The sequence below is a fragment of the Xenia sp. Carnegie-2017 genome, unplaced genomic scaffold, assembly GCF_021976095.1.
Source record: "Xenia sp. Carnegie-2017 unplaced genomic scaffold, XeniaSp_v1 HiC_scaffold_24, whole genome shotgun sequence".
Taxonomy (NCBI): Eukaryota; Metazoa; Cnidaria; class Anthozoa; order Malacalcyonacea; family Xeniidae; genus Xenia; species Xenia sp. Carnegie-2017.
The window spans coordinates 7,863,029-7,879,120 of NW_025813487.1; the positions used below are offsets into that span (position 1 = coordinate 7,863,029).

General features: G+C 33.3%; 1 protein-coding gene across 3 annotated transcripts; it reads left to right on the forward strand.

Moving 5' to 3' along the window:
* Positions 1-1,444: 1,444 nt before the first annotated feature.
* Positions 1,445-12,541, forward strand: LOC124451161. 3 transcript variants are annotated; one of them, XM_047001792.1, is made up of 3 exons: positions 1,445-1,576; positions 5,415-9,555; positions 11,942-12,541. In XM_047001792.1, exon 2 carries the CDS (start codon positions 5,423-5,425, stop codon positions 9,518-9,520), a length of 4,098 nt encoding a protein of 1,365 aa, XP_046857748.1. In that variant the 5' UTR covers positions 1,445-1,576; positions 5,415-5,422; the 3' UTR covers positions 9,521-9,555; positions 11,942-12,541. The 3 variants fall into 3 exon arrangements, with proteins under 3 accessions (XP_046857748.1, XP_046857747.1, XP_046857746.1); XM_047001791.1 differs by lacking the exon at positions 11,942-12,541 and adding an exon at positions 10,574-11,574; XM_047001790.1 differs by lacking the exon at positions 11,942-12,541 and adding an exon at positions 9,684-10,062.
* The last annotated feature ends 3,551 nt before the right edge of the window (positions 12,542-16,092 follow it).

The window sequence follows — 16,092 nt, forward strand, 5'->3', positions numbered from 1 at the left end:
ATTCCCAATATCTCACCCTTCATGGTGAAGCAAGTTTAACAATAGGCGAATGTACGTAAAAGTTACTGGGCTCCAAGATTAAAAAAAGTTGTGAAACGAGTCATAAAGCGTTGTCACGAATTTAAAACAATTCAAGCCATTCCTTACGCAAACACTGTCCCAGAAAATCTACCTAGAGACCGTACTGATTGGCGTTTACTTTTCCAAGTAATTGGTGCATGTGAACTACGGTGGCCCGATAAAGTATCGTAAAAGAAAAAATACTGAAGGAAAAGCCTAGATTGTAGTGTATATATGTGAAGTCACGAGAGCATTTCATCTGGAATTAATAAAGTCTAGGGACATTCTATATTTTCGCTCAACTTTCAAACAGTTAATTGCGCGAAAAGGTCGACGAATGAGTGTAAAGTTTCCTGTTGGGTGTCAGTAATAGTATAAACAATCTGGGGAGTGTCTAGCATCAACGCTCATTTTATGTTTCACTATCTTTTACAGATTTGTTATCAGTACTAAGAAATACCTAAATGCGCACGCACAAACTTTCTGTGAACTGTAAAGGCTTACAACAGTATAAAGAAATTGCTACAAACAAGAATTGTTGTAGAAAGTTCATTAATCCAAAAAAATTGCGATTTTACTTGAACGTATTTCGTTAGTGCTTGCACAATGTTAACATTCTGAAGTTTTTGTCAGGCTCAAGTTTAGAATGTTATCAACTCTGGACCAGCTACACTCATATTTTACAAAATGGTGAGTTGATCTTGGACATAGAACAGTGAAATTGAAACTTTGCGTAAATATATGCCTTTGTATGAAACAATAAAATTTGCATTTATAATGTTTTGCTTTTGACTGAAAATTGATCAATACATTGTATACACAGACTACAGCTGACACAACACAGATGTGACAGTACTATTTATAGCTATGCTTTTAAAGGTGGTCATCCCTCTTTTATGGGTTTTTTCACAATTTCCATGAAATAAATTGAACTTTGCCATCTTCTCCAAGGAAATGACAAGACCGAGAAAAAATTGACAATAAAAGTTTTCATATTCTCATTTTAAAATTACACTAATATTCATGACGGCCTGCTAATTAGCACTAACGTGTGACATAGGTATCGAAAAACCTAGCATAGGTTTTGAAAGGCCCAGCACAGATATTGAAAAACATTTGCTATGACAAACCCTAAAACATTCTCGTTTTTCATATGCATTGTAAAAATGTAGTAAAGTAATTCGTTCTTTTTGCGTACTATTTTTTTCGTGTTTTACTATTTACATATGAGATATTTTAATGAACGGTTTGGTGAAAGTGTTTGAGTTAACGGTTGGTCATATTGTGTTGAGAGATACCCAAAGTATAGGACCTTTGACTATACATACGTGGAAGTCACGCGAGCTTGCGCGCATAACACACATTGCAAATAATTAAGGAAGCTGCAGCCTGCTGTGAGAAATACTTAAAATTCTTTATGTTATCAAATATTATCCACGTCAACGAAAGTTGGAGATATTTTTCTGGCAATTTATGATCATGATATCAAGAAGTATTCCTTCCACCTAATGAAACGGTAAGATAAAGATCTTATACCTTAGATGGTGACTGGAATTAATTTTAATTTACGTATCTATCTAAGTAGAACAAAGACAGTTTTTCATTTAAATTGATTTAATGTAGGTATGGTTCGACCTTAAAGCTAGGTTGCTTTTTTATTTTTGATAAGCATTTAAACATGGTTATTGTCAAACCATAAAATACAACAAACATAAACGAGATATTCAAGTTAGATTTCAAACATTGTATAGGGAATGAATATAATTGAAGCAGAACATTATATCACTGTGTTTAACATGATTTGTTCTTGTTCGAAAGTTATTTTTGTCATCGTTTAATCTTAAAATGATCGTTGTAGAGGGTTTTCATCACTTAGTTATGTACATCAACATATTTTGAACTTTTGATATGATAAAACTTGTTTTGTTGATATGTGTTGATTTGCTACTGAAATAACATACTAAAGTCAATATTTTATAAGTGATCTTCATCTTTTATAATTGATCAATGATTGTGGACAATGTGTGGTCGCTAAGTATATTTTTGTTACAAAATTTTTCTATTTACTTGGATTCATTCATGTACAAGAAGATCAATAATTGTTGGGGGGGGGGCTCATATTAATTTATGTATATGATATGTTTTTATTCTTCAGTTGCTAGCTATTTTATGTAGTTTGCCTATTTTTTTTTTTAGAATAATAATTTAACCAATGAAAAATGGTTTTGGTCATAGGCGTACAGATTCTTACATCTTTTACACAATTTTGAGTCAACTCTCATAAAAATTATGCCCACCAATTTTTCATTGGTTTTCTTATTACAATGTTTTGTTGACTATTTTTATTGCTTTCATTACTTTTGTTGACCTCTTGACACACTCCCTTTTTTAGCAAGAAAATTTGTGGCAGGACTGTAGGATGATTGTTAATTTAGAGAATAAATTAAGTGTTCATAATATAGGCTACATGTGTTAAGATCCTTTGAAGACCATTGTTGTCTAGGGATCATTACATCCAAATGTTTATGCCACCCCAACCACAGTATAGAGAATATACAGTAGGATCACTTTCTGTGCAACTTACTGCTGTATATATAATTACATTACTGGGTGTAGTTTGCCAGCTCAGTGCACCTATTGGTCAAAACATGGCAGTGTCTGACTGCCACTATGGTAATCCCTTGTGGAATAAGATATGCATTGCACAAAAATATTCAATACAATCTACTGTATGTTCTCTATAAAATTATACTATGTGTTCCTATAACTGTGTCCCAATTACATTATGTCTTCCTCAGGTCCTAAGTCTTAAATGAAGTATTAGTCCAAATAAATTACACCTGCTCATTTTTTTCATTATAATACCTTCTAAACAATGATAATGGTTACTAATTTTTAAAGAATAAAATTTTCAATGCGTAGCCAGACTGATAAAAAGTTTAGTCCTTCTAAGTACGTTTTTATATATTCTTTTACTGTGAAAATAATAGGCATTTTACCTTTTGAGTCTTAAAGTGTCCCTTCCATCAAAAATATTTTTTAGCTATATCAAATCTGTCGATGATTTTAAGCCTCGTTGAGGAAAAAATTTCGAATTTGGTCAAGTCATTGATTTTTGTAAAAGCGTTAATTCACTAAAATCGTATATTCTTGTGAACCATGTCCGTGATAATGAGGAGTCTGAAACTAGCTAATTTTCTGACGTCATCCAAGGTACTCATGTTACACGAGTCGTGTATTCAATTGCTATCAAGTCAATGCTGGCTGAGGCACATTTTAAGTTTGTAAGGGCCTAAAAGCATTGCCTTTGCACTAGTAAAAGCAGAAAAAAGGTAAATAGTTGCGTTGCAGCCAATTGTACGAATGAGTCAAACCTTTGCTCTCGTATGAGTCTTCACACTATGTTTTATAATGATAAAAGACACGAGGCCAAGCGAAGACGGAATGTCTGGGTTCTAAAGCAAAGCGCGTATTTCAGCCTTCCAGTGCTTCAACACTTTGTTCGGCTCGATTAAAATCAGAGGATTTGGAGTGTCAATTTACTAGTTTGCCGAATCAAACGAACGCTAATTTTCCAGGGCTTAAAAAGATGAGATTAGAATTTGTGTCTTTCCGACCATCCAGGCTTTGGAGTCAAAATCCGAATCATTATCGCTCAAGTTTTATTGCTTTCCGAGTTTTCTGTCACGTATCAAGGAGTAAAGTTTTTGTCAGAATTATCTGACTGAATACTCAATTCTGATTTTGATTCATCGCTTTCTTCGCAAGACATAATTTTCTCGAATATTGTAGTAAAACAGCGTGAAAGAACGTATATGTTTAATATAAGCTAAATATGCCCGAATGCTGACTATGTTAGAAAACGTCAAATTAATTTCTAGTGCCAGTCTCTTTTGTAGTATAGAGAACGACGGCGTTGGGCCAAAAACCCACAACTTCAAGATTCCATAAAAGCTTGTTGATTTGACCAAATTTCTGAAATTTTTCCTCAAAAAGTCTTAAAATCATAGACGTATTTCATTTTGCTAAAAATGTTGTGGTAGCAATACTTAAAAAGTGTTCGAGTGAGGCAGTGTCTGTCTGTCTCTCGTGATATCTTCGGCTGTGTCCTCGTTAATAGTCGCATATGCGAACAATAACGAAGAGTATTGTTTTGTCTAGTACAGTCAATGCTTGGAGCTTGATAGCTACACTGTGCAGTCTGTGCTTGTATTTTGATAGATATTTTTATCGTACATCACGTTGTTTATCTCTCACCCTGTGTTCTGTTTTTTGGTGAGGAAAATGTAAAGCAGACAGGATATAGTTTTCTTTATATTTATTTCACTTAGTAATGACGATGATTTGGATTTAACAGAATTTAAATATATTATGTCCCTATGAAAAATAACTACATCAGCAATGATATATGTACCATGTGCAATGCCTCCTCATTTTAACAATAAACATAAAAATTTAAATTGCAACAGAATCATCGGCAACATAGTCCTATCAATAAGCAGATATTCGTACAACACAACAAACCGATTTGATATATCTTTTCACCACACCATTGTTAGACAAATAAGATATAATATTCATTTAAAAAAAATCGTTTTAATTCAAAATGGCGAAGAACTTATTGATCTATCATTAAAATTTATGAGATTTATAAGGACATGGCAGTTATATTGTTTTTTGCAAGCTTCCTTTGCACGATATTAGCACGTAAACACCAGCACACAACATGCGCTGAGCGTTGGAGAGCAATAAAAAGGAAAGATAATAATATTGGGCATTTCTATTAAACATTGAGCACAGAGAACGTTTTGTACCAAAGAGAAGTGCCAAAGACATGAAAATATTTTTTGTTATTTTTCATATCTTATTATTACGGAATGATCTTGGGACTTGACCTTGGGAATGGCTTTAGGACTTCACTTAATTTAATGAAAAATACAACACTAAGCAGTTTGACTACTGACTACTGTTTGTTCCATGTACTGTAACTCTGGTCAAGGCTACCGACATGTACACACTTGTACCTATTTTTATGTACCTTGTACATCTGGAGACGGTTGCACGAAGCCTGGATAGCATTATTCGTCGGATAGTAAAATTTTCAAACGTGTAGAAAAAGGTGTTTATATTTTCCTTAGGGGAAAGAAATTTTGTAATCTTTGAAACAATATTTTATTTCAATGATTGCTCAGTTCAAATCACATATTCCATTTTAAGAGGTTTTGTAAAAGTTCAAAACAATTTGCCATCTAGTGGATAAATCTATTCTGCCTTCGTGTAACCGGCCACAGGTTTTCCTTTATAATCACAATGAATTTGTACCATGGACGTCTTACCTAGTTTTTATTCTGCAGGGAACAACATGGGGTCAGTCTTAAGCAGAAACAAGAAAACTAAGGGTTTTAAGTTGATGAGATTGATTGTTGATGTTGGAGGAGAAGCTTTAAGAATTACATTGAGGAAACAACTGTCAGGTACTGATTTATTTAATGTTTTAAATAAGAAAGAAAATTATAATAAGCTTTTGTTGCTAAAAGATAAGCAAATAAAGGAACATCAATGGGATCTACTGTATCCTCCTCCTCCAATATTACCAAATGAAAATAAGTTTGACATTACTTTACTTTGTATTCTCCTGCGTAATATTTGTGGTTTAAAACCACCTCGTGATCCAATATGGACGTCAGTAAATGACCCCACTGATTATTCAACTGAAGCAGATATTACCCGTATCAGGTTACTTCGTAATGATCGTTTTGCTCACTTACCTAGCACTTCAGTAAGCTCTAATGACTTTGAAAACTTTTGGGTGGAAATAAGCGAACCATTAGTTCGTTTAGGAACAAGGCAGAAAGAAATAGATAGATTGAAAAATGAGTTGTTTAGTAATGAAGAATGTGAAAGAATTTTGAGAGAATGGGATAGATTAAAGAGCGATTTAACTGATATTAAAACTGATCAGAGAGGTATTAAGAAAACAATGGAGGGTGTAGACAAAAATTTACAACAGGTAAAAGATATTGTCACAGTAATTAAAGACGAAGTACATGAAATACGACATCACACTCACTTTGGTTCAGAAGAAGATTTTTTGACAGAAAACCTTGTTAGCTGTAACTTTAAAAGTGAAATTAGACATCATTATGAAAATTTTTTAGAGGGAACACGGGAATGGGTTTTTGATGAGTTTTTGGATTGGTTTGAAGACGACAGTTCTCAAAATCGTGCATTTATTATTTCTGCTGTTGCTGGCATGGGAAAGTCTGTAATTGCAGCTACTTTATGTAAACGTTATCCACAATATTTGACTGCAGTTCATTTCTTTCAACACAACAACAGTCGTTACAATAATGCCAATGTGCTTTTTCAATCTATAGCGATGCAAGTTAGTCGTAAGTTTCCTGCTTACAAACAACTTCTTGAGGAGAAACTTTCAAGTAAACTCTCTCAGCCTTTGAATAACATGAATGTGGAAGGATTATTTTCCCTTCTTTTTACTGAGCTGTTTAATAAGATCTTAGAACTTCCCAAGCGAATGTTAGTTGTGCTTGATGCTCTTGATGAATGTGATTATTCAGAAAGAGATGACCTTGCTAATTTGCTTGCTAATCACTTACAAAAACTTCCGCGTTGTTTTCGCTTTGTAATTACAACCAGACCTAACGATGATGCTTTAAATAAGTTTGAAAAATTAAATCCACTGTACATTAACTGTAGCGATGATCGCAATTTGAAGGATATTAAATTATTGATTGAAGAAAGAATTGGCTCTACGGACAGCCTTTCTGATGTTAAAAACAGTTTGGCAGAAAAAGCTGACGGACTTATGTTGCTTGCATCACTTCTTAGCAGCGAAGTCAAAAATCAGGATTTGTTGAAAGGTTCCATACCAAAAGATCTCAGTGAATATTACAAAACTTGCTTAACAAGATTAAGTAAGGAATTATTAGATTCGTTTCATATCAATGACGAAATGTTTCAGTCAATTTTAAATACTTTAGCTGTTGCTAAAGAACCTCTTCCTTTGGAAATGATCAATAACGTTCTTTGTTTGAATTCGAATCGCGACTCAGTTGCGGTTAGAAAAATTATCTCTTGTCTGTTTGTTACCAATGGAGAAGGATGTGTTTCGTTTTTTCACAAATCCTTAAATGATTGGTTGTTGGATGATCGAAAACATGATTACTCTGTGCAAATTTCTTGTGGTCATCGACTTGTTTTAGAATTTTGTTTAAAATCTTTGGATAACCTCAAAGCTGAAGGTGTAAACTATGACATCATTAAACATGTGACAGTGAGGTATTCTGTCAAGTATTGGTTGCTTCATTTACTTGATATTTCTGGTAATGAATGTATCATTGAAAATGTTGGTAAATATCTTGTTGACTTGGAAGTTTTAGTTGCTTCTGTGTTGGTTGATAGTCGTCGTACTTTAGAAAATTTTAAATCATTCAACGCACATGATGTGTACTTTCTTATTTCTGAGGACATTCGATTGTTATTTAATGAAGTTTATTCTGTAATGACGTGGTCTGTGCACTTTGACAATAAAGTAATTTTTTTGCAAAACTTTGCCAACGAAGTCAATGATCTGTCATTGCCAGCCACCAAAATGCTTCAAACACGTTTCAAAGATTCACCATATCTAGAGTGCAGAGACACGGGTTTTGTAAAGGCTCGATTATTACGTTTATTTTTTTGGTTGAAGTCTGTTGATGTTTCACGAAATCATGATTACATCGTCTGTGGTTATGAAGGATTCGTCGTCCAACTTTTTTCATTGAGAACAAACAGATGTTTATGGATAAAAAATATTTCTTGTCAGTTTAAGCAATATGAAAAGAAAGAATTTTGCGTTGCCTTTCATCCATTCGAAGATATAATTTTTGCTTCCCAGCTTGATAAGATACTAGATATTAATGGTAAAATTTCCTCCAGTCCGTTCCATTGTGATGATTCTACTTTTAAGTTCTTTACCAACAAATGTTTTTCTAAAGATAAGTACACAATGGTCACTATTTACAAAGATACTTTGACAGTATGGGATGTTAAAAAAGGTAAGGAGAAACGCAGTATTAGATGTAATGATGTGGTGATTTCACTGTGTTTTTCTAATTCCGGAAAATATTTGTGTGTTATTGAGAAAGAAAAAGGGATTAAAATAATTAATGTAGCGAATAATTATGAAATATTCGTTTACGACGATCATTTACTGTCTGATGATTTAAGTGAGCTTAATGTTTTGTTCACTGTTGGTCTTCATTCTTGGTGTTGTGGTTGGCCTCCTTTCTCTCAGAGAGAACCTTTCATTGTAAATCCCACTGGTAAGAAACTTCCTTCCCACTTCATTGTAAATCCCACTGGTGAGAAACTTCCTGACTTAGATCCTAATTCTCAAACTTCGTGTTTTCCTCTTGATCCTTTCGATGACAACAGATCTAGCTTTTCCTTTTATGGAGCAGGAGAGTATTTTATTTTGTATAACGACTATGTTATTTTGTTTGAATACGGATATGACTTTTATCTTTATTCAATACCGCGTGCATTTTTTACTAACAGTTACAGTGTTCGTAACGAGAAATTTTGCTCAAATGGAAAATTTCTGTATCGGAGGAATGAAGAAAATTCAAGGATAAACATGTACAATCTTAACACATTTAACTTTGTTGTCAAGGATTGTTTTGTTAGAGACATGGTTGCTGTAAAAAATGGAGTTATTTTGCTTACGGCAAAAAATATTCCTGAGCTTTGGAATAATAATTTGACAAAACTTGTTTATAGTTTTGACGAAATAAAATATACAAACAATATTTTTAAGGTGAGTGATGTATCATTTGCTTGTCAAAAAGCTGATTCTTTTGTGTTTTTCAATGTTGAAAACAAGCGACAAGAAATATCAGTGAATTTTGAAAATTATCGAAATGTGCACGTATTTGCATGTAGCTCTAAGTATCACGTGTTTGCTAAAGTTGAATGTAAGGATCAGATTATTTACTGTATGTGGCATGAAGACAAACTTGTTCATGGTTGGAATGACGTAATTAAGGAGGACTTCGCCAATTCAATCGCAGGAAAAGTCCTTGCAGAATACGAGCGTGATATTACTCTCTGTATATATTACGCTGCTTTTTCACCTTCAGCAGATAATTTATTAATAAATTACAGGTTTCAGTATTTGAAAGTATTTGACGTTAAAAACAAACAAACTATTTATAGTTATACTTTTAACGTACCTACGCCAGAGTTTTTCTCTTTTGTTGATGATAGGTATATAATTAGTAATTACTTAGCTTTAATTGATTTGAAATGTGTTAGGACGGTAGAATTGTTTCTCCCGCTTGTGAGAACATTTCTAACAACTTTTTATTACTGTCGTAAACGCAAACTCGCTTTAATTTTTTCTTCCTTAAAGGTCCCGGTACAATGCGTAAAAATCATCTTGCCACAAGGATCAATTTGACCTTTGATGTGAAAATTCTCACCATTTTTGATAAGGTCTATATTATCTTTAAAAAAAATCTTGTTCAGTTTTTATGCATGATCCCTATCATTGTTGACATCTTAAATAATGTCTGTATGATTTCATGAAGCGAAATTTGTCTAATTTTGATTGTTTTGTACAGATACCGCAGTGTACGATAATGTCAACATTGAGAGAGATCATGTATAAAAGCTGAAGTTAAACAATGAAAGATGAAAATTCAATGACAATAAAGACAAACCCTTAACACAAATGATTTCGTGTCTAAGATAATAATTTTCCTTGCACAAGAAAGTAATTTTATTGACTTTAGTCTTATCACACATACATATAAAATGCAAACTTTGTTAGTTATTGTACCATTGGTTATATTTTGTTTATATCTACACCATGTAAACAAATAATTTTTATGCAAATGTATTCAGTGTAGGATTGTTTTAATATTCCACGTTTTTCGATACTCTTTTACACCAAAAACAAGTTGTTACTAATTAAATCAATACTATCTTGCACTGAAATAATTTCTTAATACTTTTTAATTATTGCATCTTGATATACAAAATATCTATGTATTAAGTTGTTAAGAGACAAAGACAGCCCAATTGTTACTTCGGTTATATGAATATTTTCGTCTTTATCAATTTGAAAAACGTAAATTTTTAATAAAACAATGGTACCAGGATACAGCTAATTTTTTCTCGAAAAACTAAAAATTTGGCTGTCTTTCTCACTGACTGTTAAAAAGTAAATCGTAAACTCCTCTAGAAAATGACTTCATGATTGACGTTCATCATCGTGATAAACAATTTGACCATTGTGATTGAGCACTCCAAACTGTATAGACAGGAAAAGTTAACAAAAGTCAAAGAAAGTTTTGCAATATAGAGAGACATAAAACAAACGACAATGTTGCATATGGAATGATACTTAATGACAAGTTTTTAACTTTTTGAAAAATCCATGTCAAAGATTTTTAACGTTTAAACAGTTTTACTTTAAAAATCAGTACTTTTTGGAAATTGTTTTTAACAGCATCAACTCAAGCATCAGTGGACATATTGCAAGTTACTTAGGCAAAGTTTGATGTGTTTATCGCTTGTGTATATAATTCCATCGTGTACTCTATATTCAAACAATAATACAAGAAGGAGAACTTCATTTAAGGAAGTGAAGTAATAAAAGAAATGACAAATTTATATACCATGGTTCTCTGTGGATTTATTGTTGTACTTTGTATCGTCACCCAGGTCACGTGTTCATCTAAATGTCATCTGTTGTCAAAATTGGAAGATATGAACTTTTACATTTTTAAAATGGTGAAGCTGGCTGTTCACTTTGTTTACTTTATTTAAAACTGAAAAGTGAAAATTATCAACTCATGTGGACGTTTTGATGTGAACTTAACGCATAAGTAATCCTGAGAGCGAATAAAAAGAACTTGATTTTACTACATTGTGGCTATTGGAGATGGCTAAAGGGATTTTTTTTGCTGCATCTATAGTTCAAGCTGCTTCTTGATACGAACACACTATCATTGGGAATATTATGACACTCGATTGCCTTTGCGCATGCTCTGATATATATATGTACTTGAATGATACTATAACATTTGTGATATGATTTAAGATCTCAACAGCAACATGTCATGAAAATTCAAAGCAAAGGTCAACTATGGATGGTTGTAGAATGAAAGTGATCAGTTTAGTTCATATAAATGGTCAGCAAATCATTCACAACAAAAGTAACTTCAACATGTAAGAACTACATCAAATAATGGGAATGAAAAGTATGGAAAAAATTCAACGTCTTTCTTTTTGAAGATGTCATTTTTCTATATCCACTGTGTTTTGTTTTTATGTAAGGAACAATTTTAGATCGTTAAATTTATTACATATTGTTTTGTATATATCTACGTATAATGAATAAATATCTTTCATAACAACTCATAAACGGACATCTACAATAAGCAGACATTAGGTCGTGGTCTCAAGGATGTCCGTTTACGAGTAGCTTGACTGTATGCACACTTTTCATTACTGCACTTTTTCTTTACGTTTTTAGATTATTCTTTTGCTTTTTAAGTTTTAAATGCTAAATAAATGAATCCCACATAACTCAACACCCTTCTTCAGAGTAATAGTACTTTGCCAACTGCAATGTGATTATCACTGGTGCTTTAGAAAAGGAGATGTCGTATCTTGAATTTAAAAATACCAATTTTTAAAATAAGCATTCAATAGTTGCATAATAACTTTCACTCACATTCAGCAACATTATTTGTTGGTAACCGTCATTTTATCGAAACAGAACCATTGCAGTTGCCATTTTAAGGAGTGGTTGGGATTCATTCATTTAGCACTTGCAAAAAATTATTTAGAAAAAAACTTTCTTTTTGCTCAGTGTTTTGGCCGCGATCCCGGCAACATCCTGCTCAGCAGAAAGATCTTTTAGCGCTCTTCGTCGCTTAAAAACCTATCTTCGAAGTACAATTGGTCAAAAACGGTTAAACAGCATTGCCCTAATCAATGTGGAAAGAGCCTATGCAAATAGTACTTTAAAGAACGACATGGAAAAGATAATTAACATTTTTGGACAGCGACGTAATCGTAAATCTTATTTCTTTTAGTCTTAGATCGTCGCACATTTAACTAACTAAATTTCTTCTGCGTCTAGTGTTATATATGACAAAATTTCAAATATCAAATAAAATGTAGTTACTTTCGTAGCATCCTCTTAGCAAATTGTAATGATTTTAGCTTATTAATTGAGATGGCCAGAGACAACATAAGAATATCTATGACGTCATATGACGTCATATAATTCGGGCAAATTTAGTCCAGCTCCCCCTAAAAATATGTGCCCGTACGCCTATGTTTGTTCAACTTTTTTTTTAACACATATCAACATAGTTTTATTATATTAGTATGTTAATGTAGGAAATAATTGTTGTATAAATATGTTTTCTACAAAATTGTTACAATATATGTGTGTTGATCTATATTTAGTTTCTTAAATAGTTTTCACATTTGTCCACTACACCAAACCTATACTGGGACTCTCGGGAAATTAGGCTAACTTTTTCCTGATAGAGAGTACATTAAGTGTTTTGTTAGATAGGGAAAAAATCATAAATTTTCACAACTCTTCAATAAAATCAATGTCTTTTTTGGGGGGGGGGAGGATTGGCCGGGAAAATTTCGTTGCAAAATGCTATGATTGACCACAGCAATTTAGGTTGACTTCGGAGTGTTTTCTTAGTTCTTTGCTATTAATATTTGATTTTCGTCGCTTAATAAGCTCGAGAAACGTTTTTTCAGTTTTCGGTTTGGTGGCTGTTTTATTCCTTAGGATATTAAAATGAGCGGGCAACACCTTTTCACTTGTTTTACTGTTAGGAAAGCCTGCATATATTTCAAGTCATATGACTACTAATGAACCTATTGCAATTACTATACACAGCACCTATATAACAATACAACTAATTGTATAAATAGACATAATTCGAAGGTTGATTTGCCGATTTGAATCGTTTGCAGGATTCCAAATCTAAATCAAACGACTTTCATGCACATCATTAGTCTCCTAGAATTTAGTTCGGAAAAATGCATCAGAGGGACATGGTGATCAGAAATTAAATTTTCAGAATAAACTGAATTTTATAATACTGTTTTTTGATACATCCCGTATTTGTTCCTTTTTGGAAACACCCCATAGAATGTATATATGTACGAAAAGAATGGTTCACAAGGTGAGATCATCTGCTACAATTACATCTTTTACACGTAGAATCTTATCAATTTTCTTACATTAAATTTGTAACAAACAGATAATTTATTCTAATGGCTTAATAATTTAATATGTAATTATGATTAATAAGAATCGTACATGTTGACAGGAGCTATAATTAGGGATAAAAGTTGTGAGAAAACAACAAAAGAATGTTCGTAGAACTTAAAAGTGTTTGATGTTACTTAGGCCTTGTTCAAACTTCGAACTTTGCATGAACCGAAAGCACTTATCGATCTTTTAATAATTGACTAACACTTATCTTGGAGGAGTAACACTGATAAAATTTGCAAAAAAGTAGCAGCTGGTATCTCCGCCCTTAGAAAATTAAAGCAATACACAGACAAACAAACACTTATCTCTATTTATAATGCCCTGGTACATCCTTACTTCACATATTGCTGTGAAGTTTGGGGTGTATTGGGGGAAACTCAGTCCAAAAGACTACAAAAACTTCAAAATAGAGCTGCAAAAATTATCTCAAGCATGGGCATTGATGTCGATTATTGTAACGCATTACATGAATTGAAGTGGGAACCTCTTGAAATACTTAGAAAAAAAGCTAAAGCAAAGCTGATGTTTAAATTATTAAAAAATACTGGACCAAATACACTTACAAGATTGTTTACCTATAAAAAATACATCACTGATTACAATCTACGCAATATTACAAGTTGTCTAAATACTCCAGTCAATCTACGACCAAAAACACTCTAAGCTTGAACATATTTCCACAAAGGAAATTCCAACTGATTTTGGTATATTTGATATCCCTTTACAACATATCGAAAGTCCCACAAAATCCTAGCACGGCAACATCGTGTAAATTACGTTTTATTTGAGGCATTTGGATTGAAAATCTGAGCGACATGGAAACGAGGCTCAAAAATTAATGTTTTAGATTTTATCCTTTTAGAACACTTAGTAAAGCACAAATATAAATATTATAGATTAAAAACAAGTGGATGATGATAATTTGTAAATTAATTAATATTTTCTCCTTTATTTACGTCGAAAGTGCTGATCTTGCTGTTTTGGGTACTAATTTTCGCTGACTTGGTAGTTTTTTAGACAAACGCGTGTTTGAAGTACGTTTGTTTACGTATATGTTGCACGTGTTTAGATGGATATTTATTATATTTAATGTGACTTCCCTTTCAATACGTCAAATTGAAGCTTTGGCTCATTATTGGCATCAAAATGTGACGTTTCTTTGTTCTCCTCAAGGTAAGCAAAATAGATAACTTGAAGACAATGAGTTAATGAATGTATTATTTAATTGCTATTACGTTTTACAATGAATGAATACGTCAATATTTTGGGTCACAATAATTTAAGTTAAAACTAACAAGAGGGGGCTATAATTAGCGACCTAATTACCAAATACAATGTTTGCATTATAATACCGCGTTCAAAGCCATAGATACATTAGGGCTGTAAAATATCGCGAAAACCAGTAAATAAAACCAGGCTTTTTTGTGTTGTCGAACACTATTTTGCTTGTGAATCATTATAGGATGGATCAAATTCTGCGTCAGTACTGTGCAATATGTAAAGAATCAATTGTGAACAACGGGGTGGCTCCAACATCTAAAGGGATAGATGGTGTAAACCGAGCTAGTAAAGAAAGAGGCGATACAGTTGACGTCCGTGAAGGTGACAGCGTTCACATAGCATGTAGGAAACGATACACAAATCCATCTTATATTTCTAAATCGCTACGTCAGAAGGAATAGCGTCATCCCGTACCAAGAACCCTTCGCTCACAAAGTTCAGTTCAGTTTGATTTCAGAAGAGATTGCTTGTTTTGCGGAAATGAAATTAATCAAGAACAAGAGCGCAAAAGGGGGCGTGTTGTTTGCACTGTTAGGACTATGGACATTCAAGACACTATCTTGAATGCTTGCAAAGTGAGATGCGATGACTGGGCCGAGTCATTGGCATCATTCTTGAACACAGCGAACAAAACAAAGATAAGTCCCAAAGTCGACAGAAAAGAGATATGGATGATACCATGCTCATACTTAAAACGCTTGCATCAGAAGGAAAGAATCCATTTATTCAAGAATCAGTTCTCAAGAATATAATGACAGGTGAAACGCAGATGATCCCGTTGATGTTGATGAAGCTCGAAGTAAAGAAGAAAACATATTGTCAAAGATGGCTGGTACAAAGGTATGCGACTACACATTTACACGTAAAGATCAGGCCATTACTCTTGCTGCAGGCTCATTAGTAAAGATAAACGGAGTAAAAGTACATGTTGATCCACAGCTTCTGTTTCAGAGGTTAGTCTTTGCATGTAATACCGTTGATGATTTAGAAGAAGTATTTCAATACGGGCTTTGTAGTTATCCAGCAGCCTTGTTCGATTCCCCGCTAACGTTGCGACAGCCTCAGAAGTCTAATCTTGCAGACACATTGTGGGAAATGCTGTCACCTGATGCTAAGGCCGGCCCGGTCGGCGAAACCAAATTCGTCATTGATGGAGGAGCTCTTCTTCATCGCGTACCATGACCAAAGAAAGCAACCTTTCAAGAACTGTGCCAGAAGTACTGCCACTATGTAAAACAGAAATATGGGGCAGGAAGTTGTATTGTTTTTGACGGTTATGATAACCCATCTACTAAGAACATGGCGCAACAACGAAGATCATCCGGAAAGGTTGGGGCAACAGTGTCATTCGAAGCTGACATGAAGATAACAATGAAAAGAGATGTATTCCTGGCTAATATACACAATAAGAAACGACTTGTAACTACTCT

Excerpts from the sequence above, each read along its gene's own strand:
- LOC124451161 (XM_047001792.1), top strand. The coding sequence starts at position 5,423 with ATGGGGTCAGTCTTAAGCAGAAACAAGAAAACTAAGGGTTTTAAGTTG.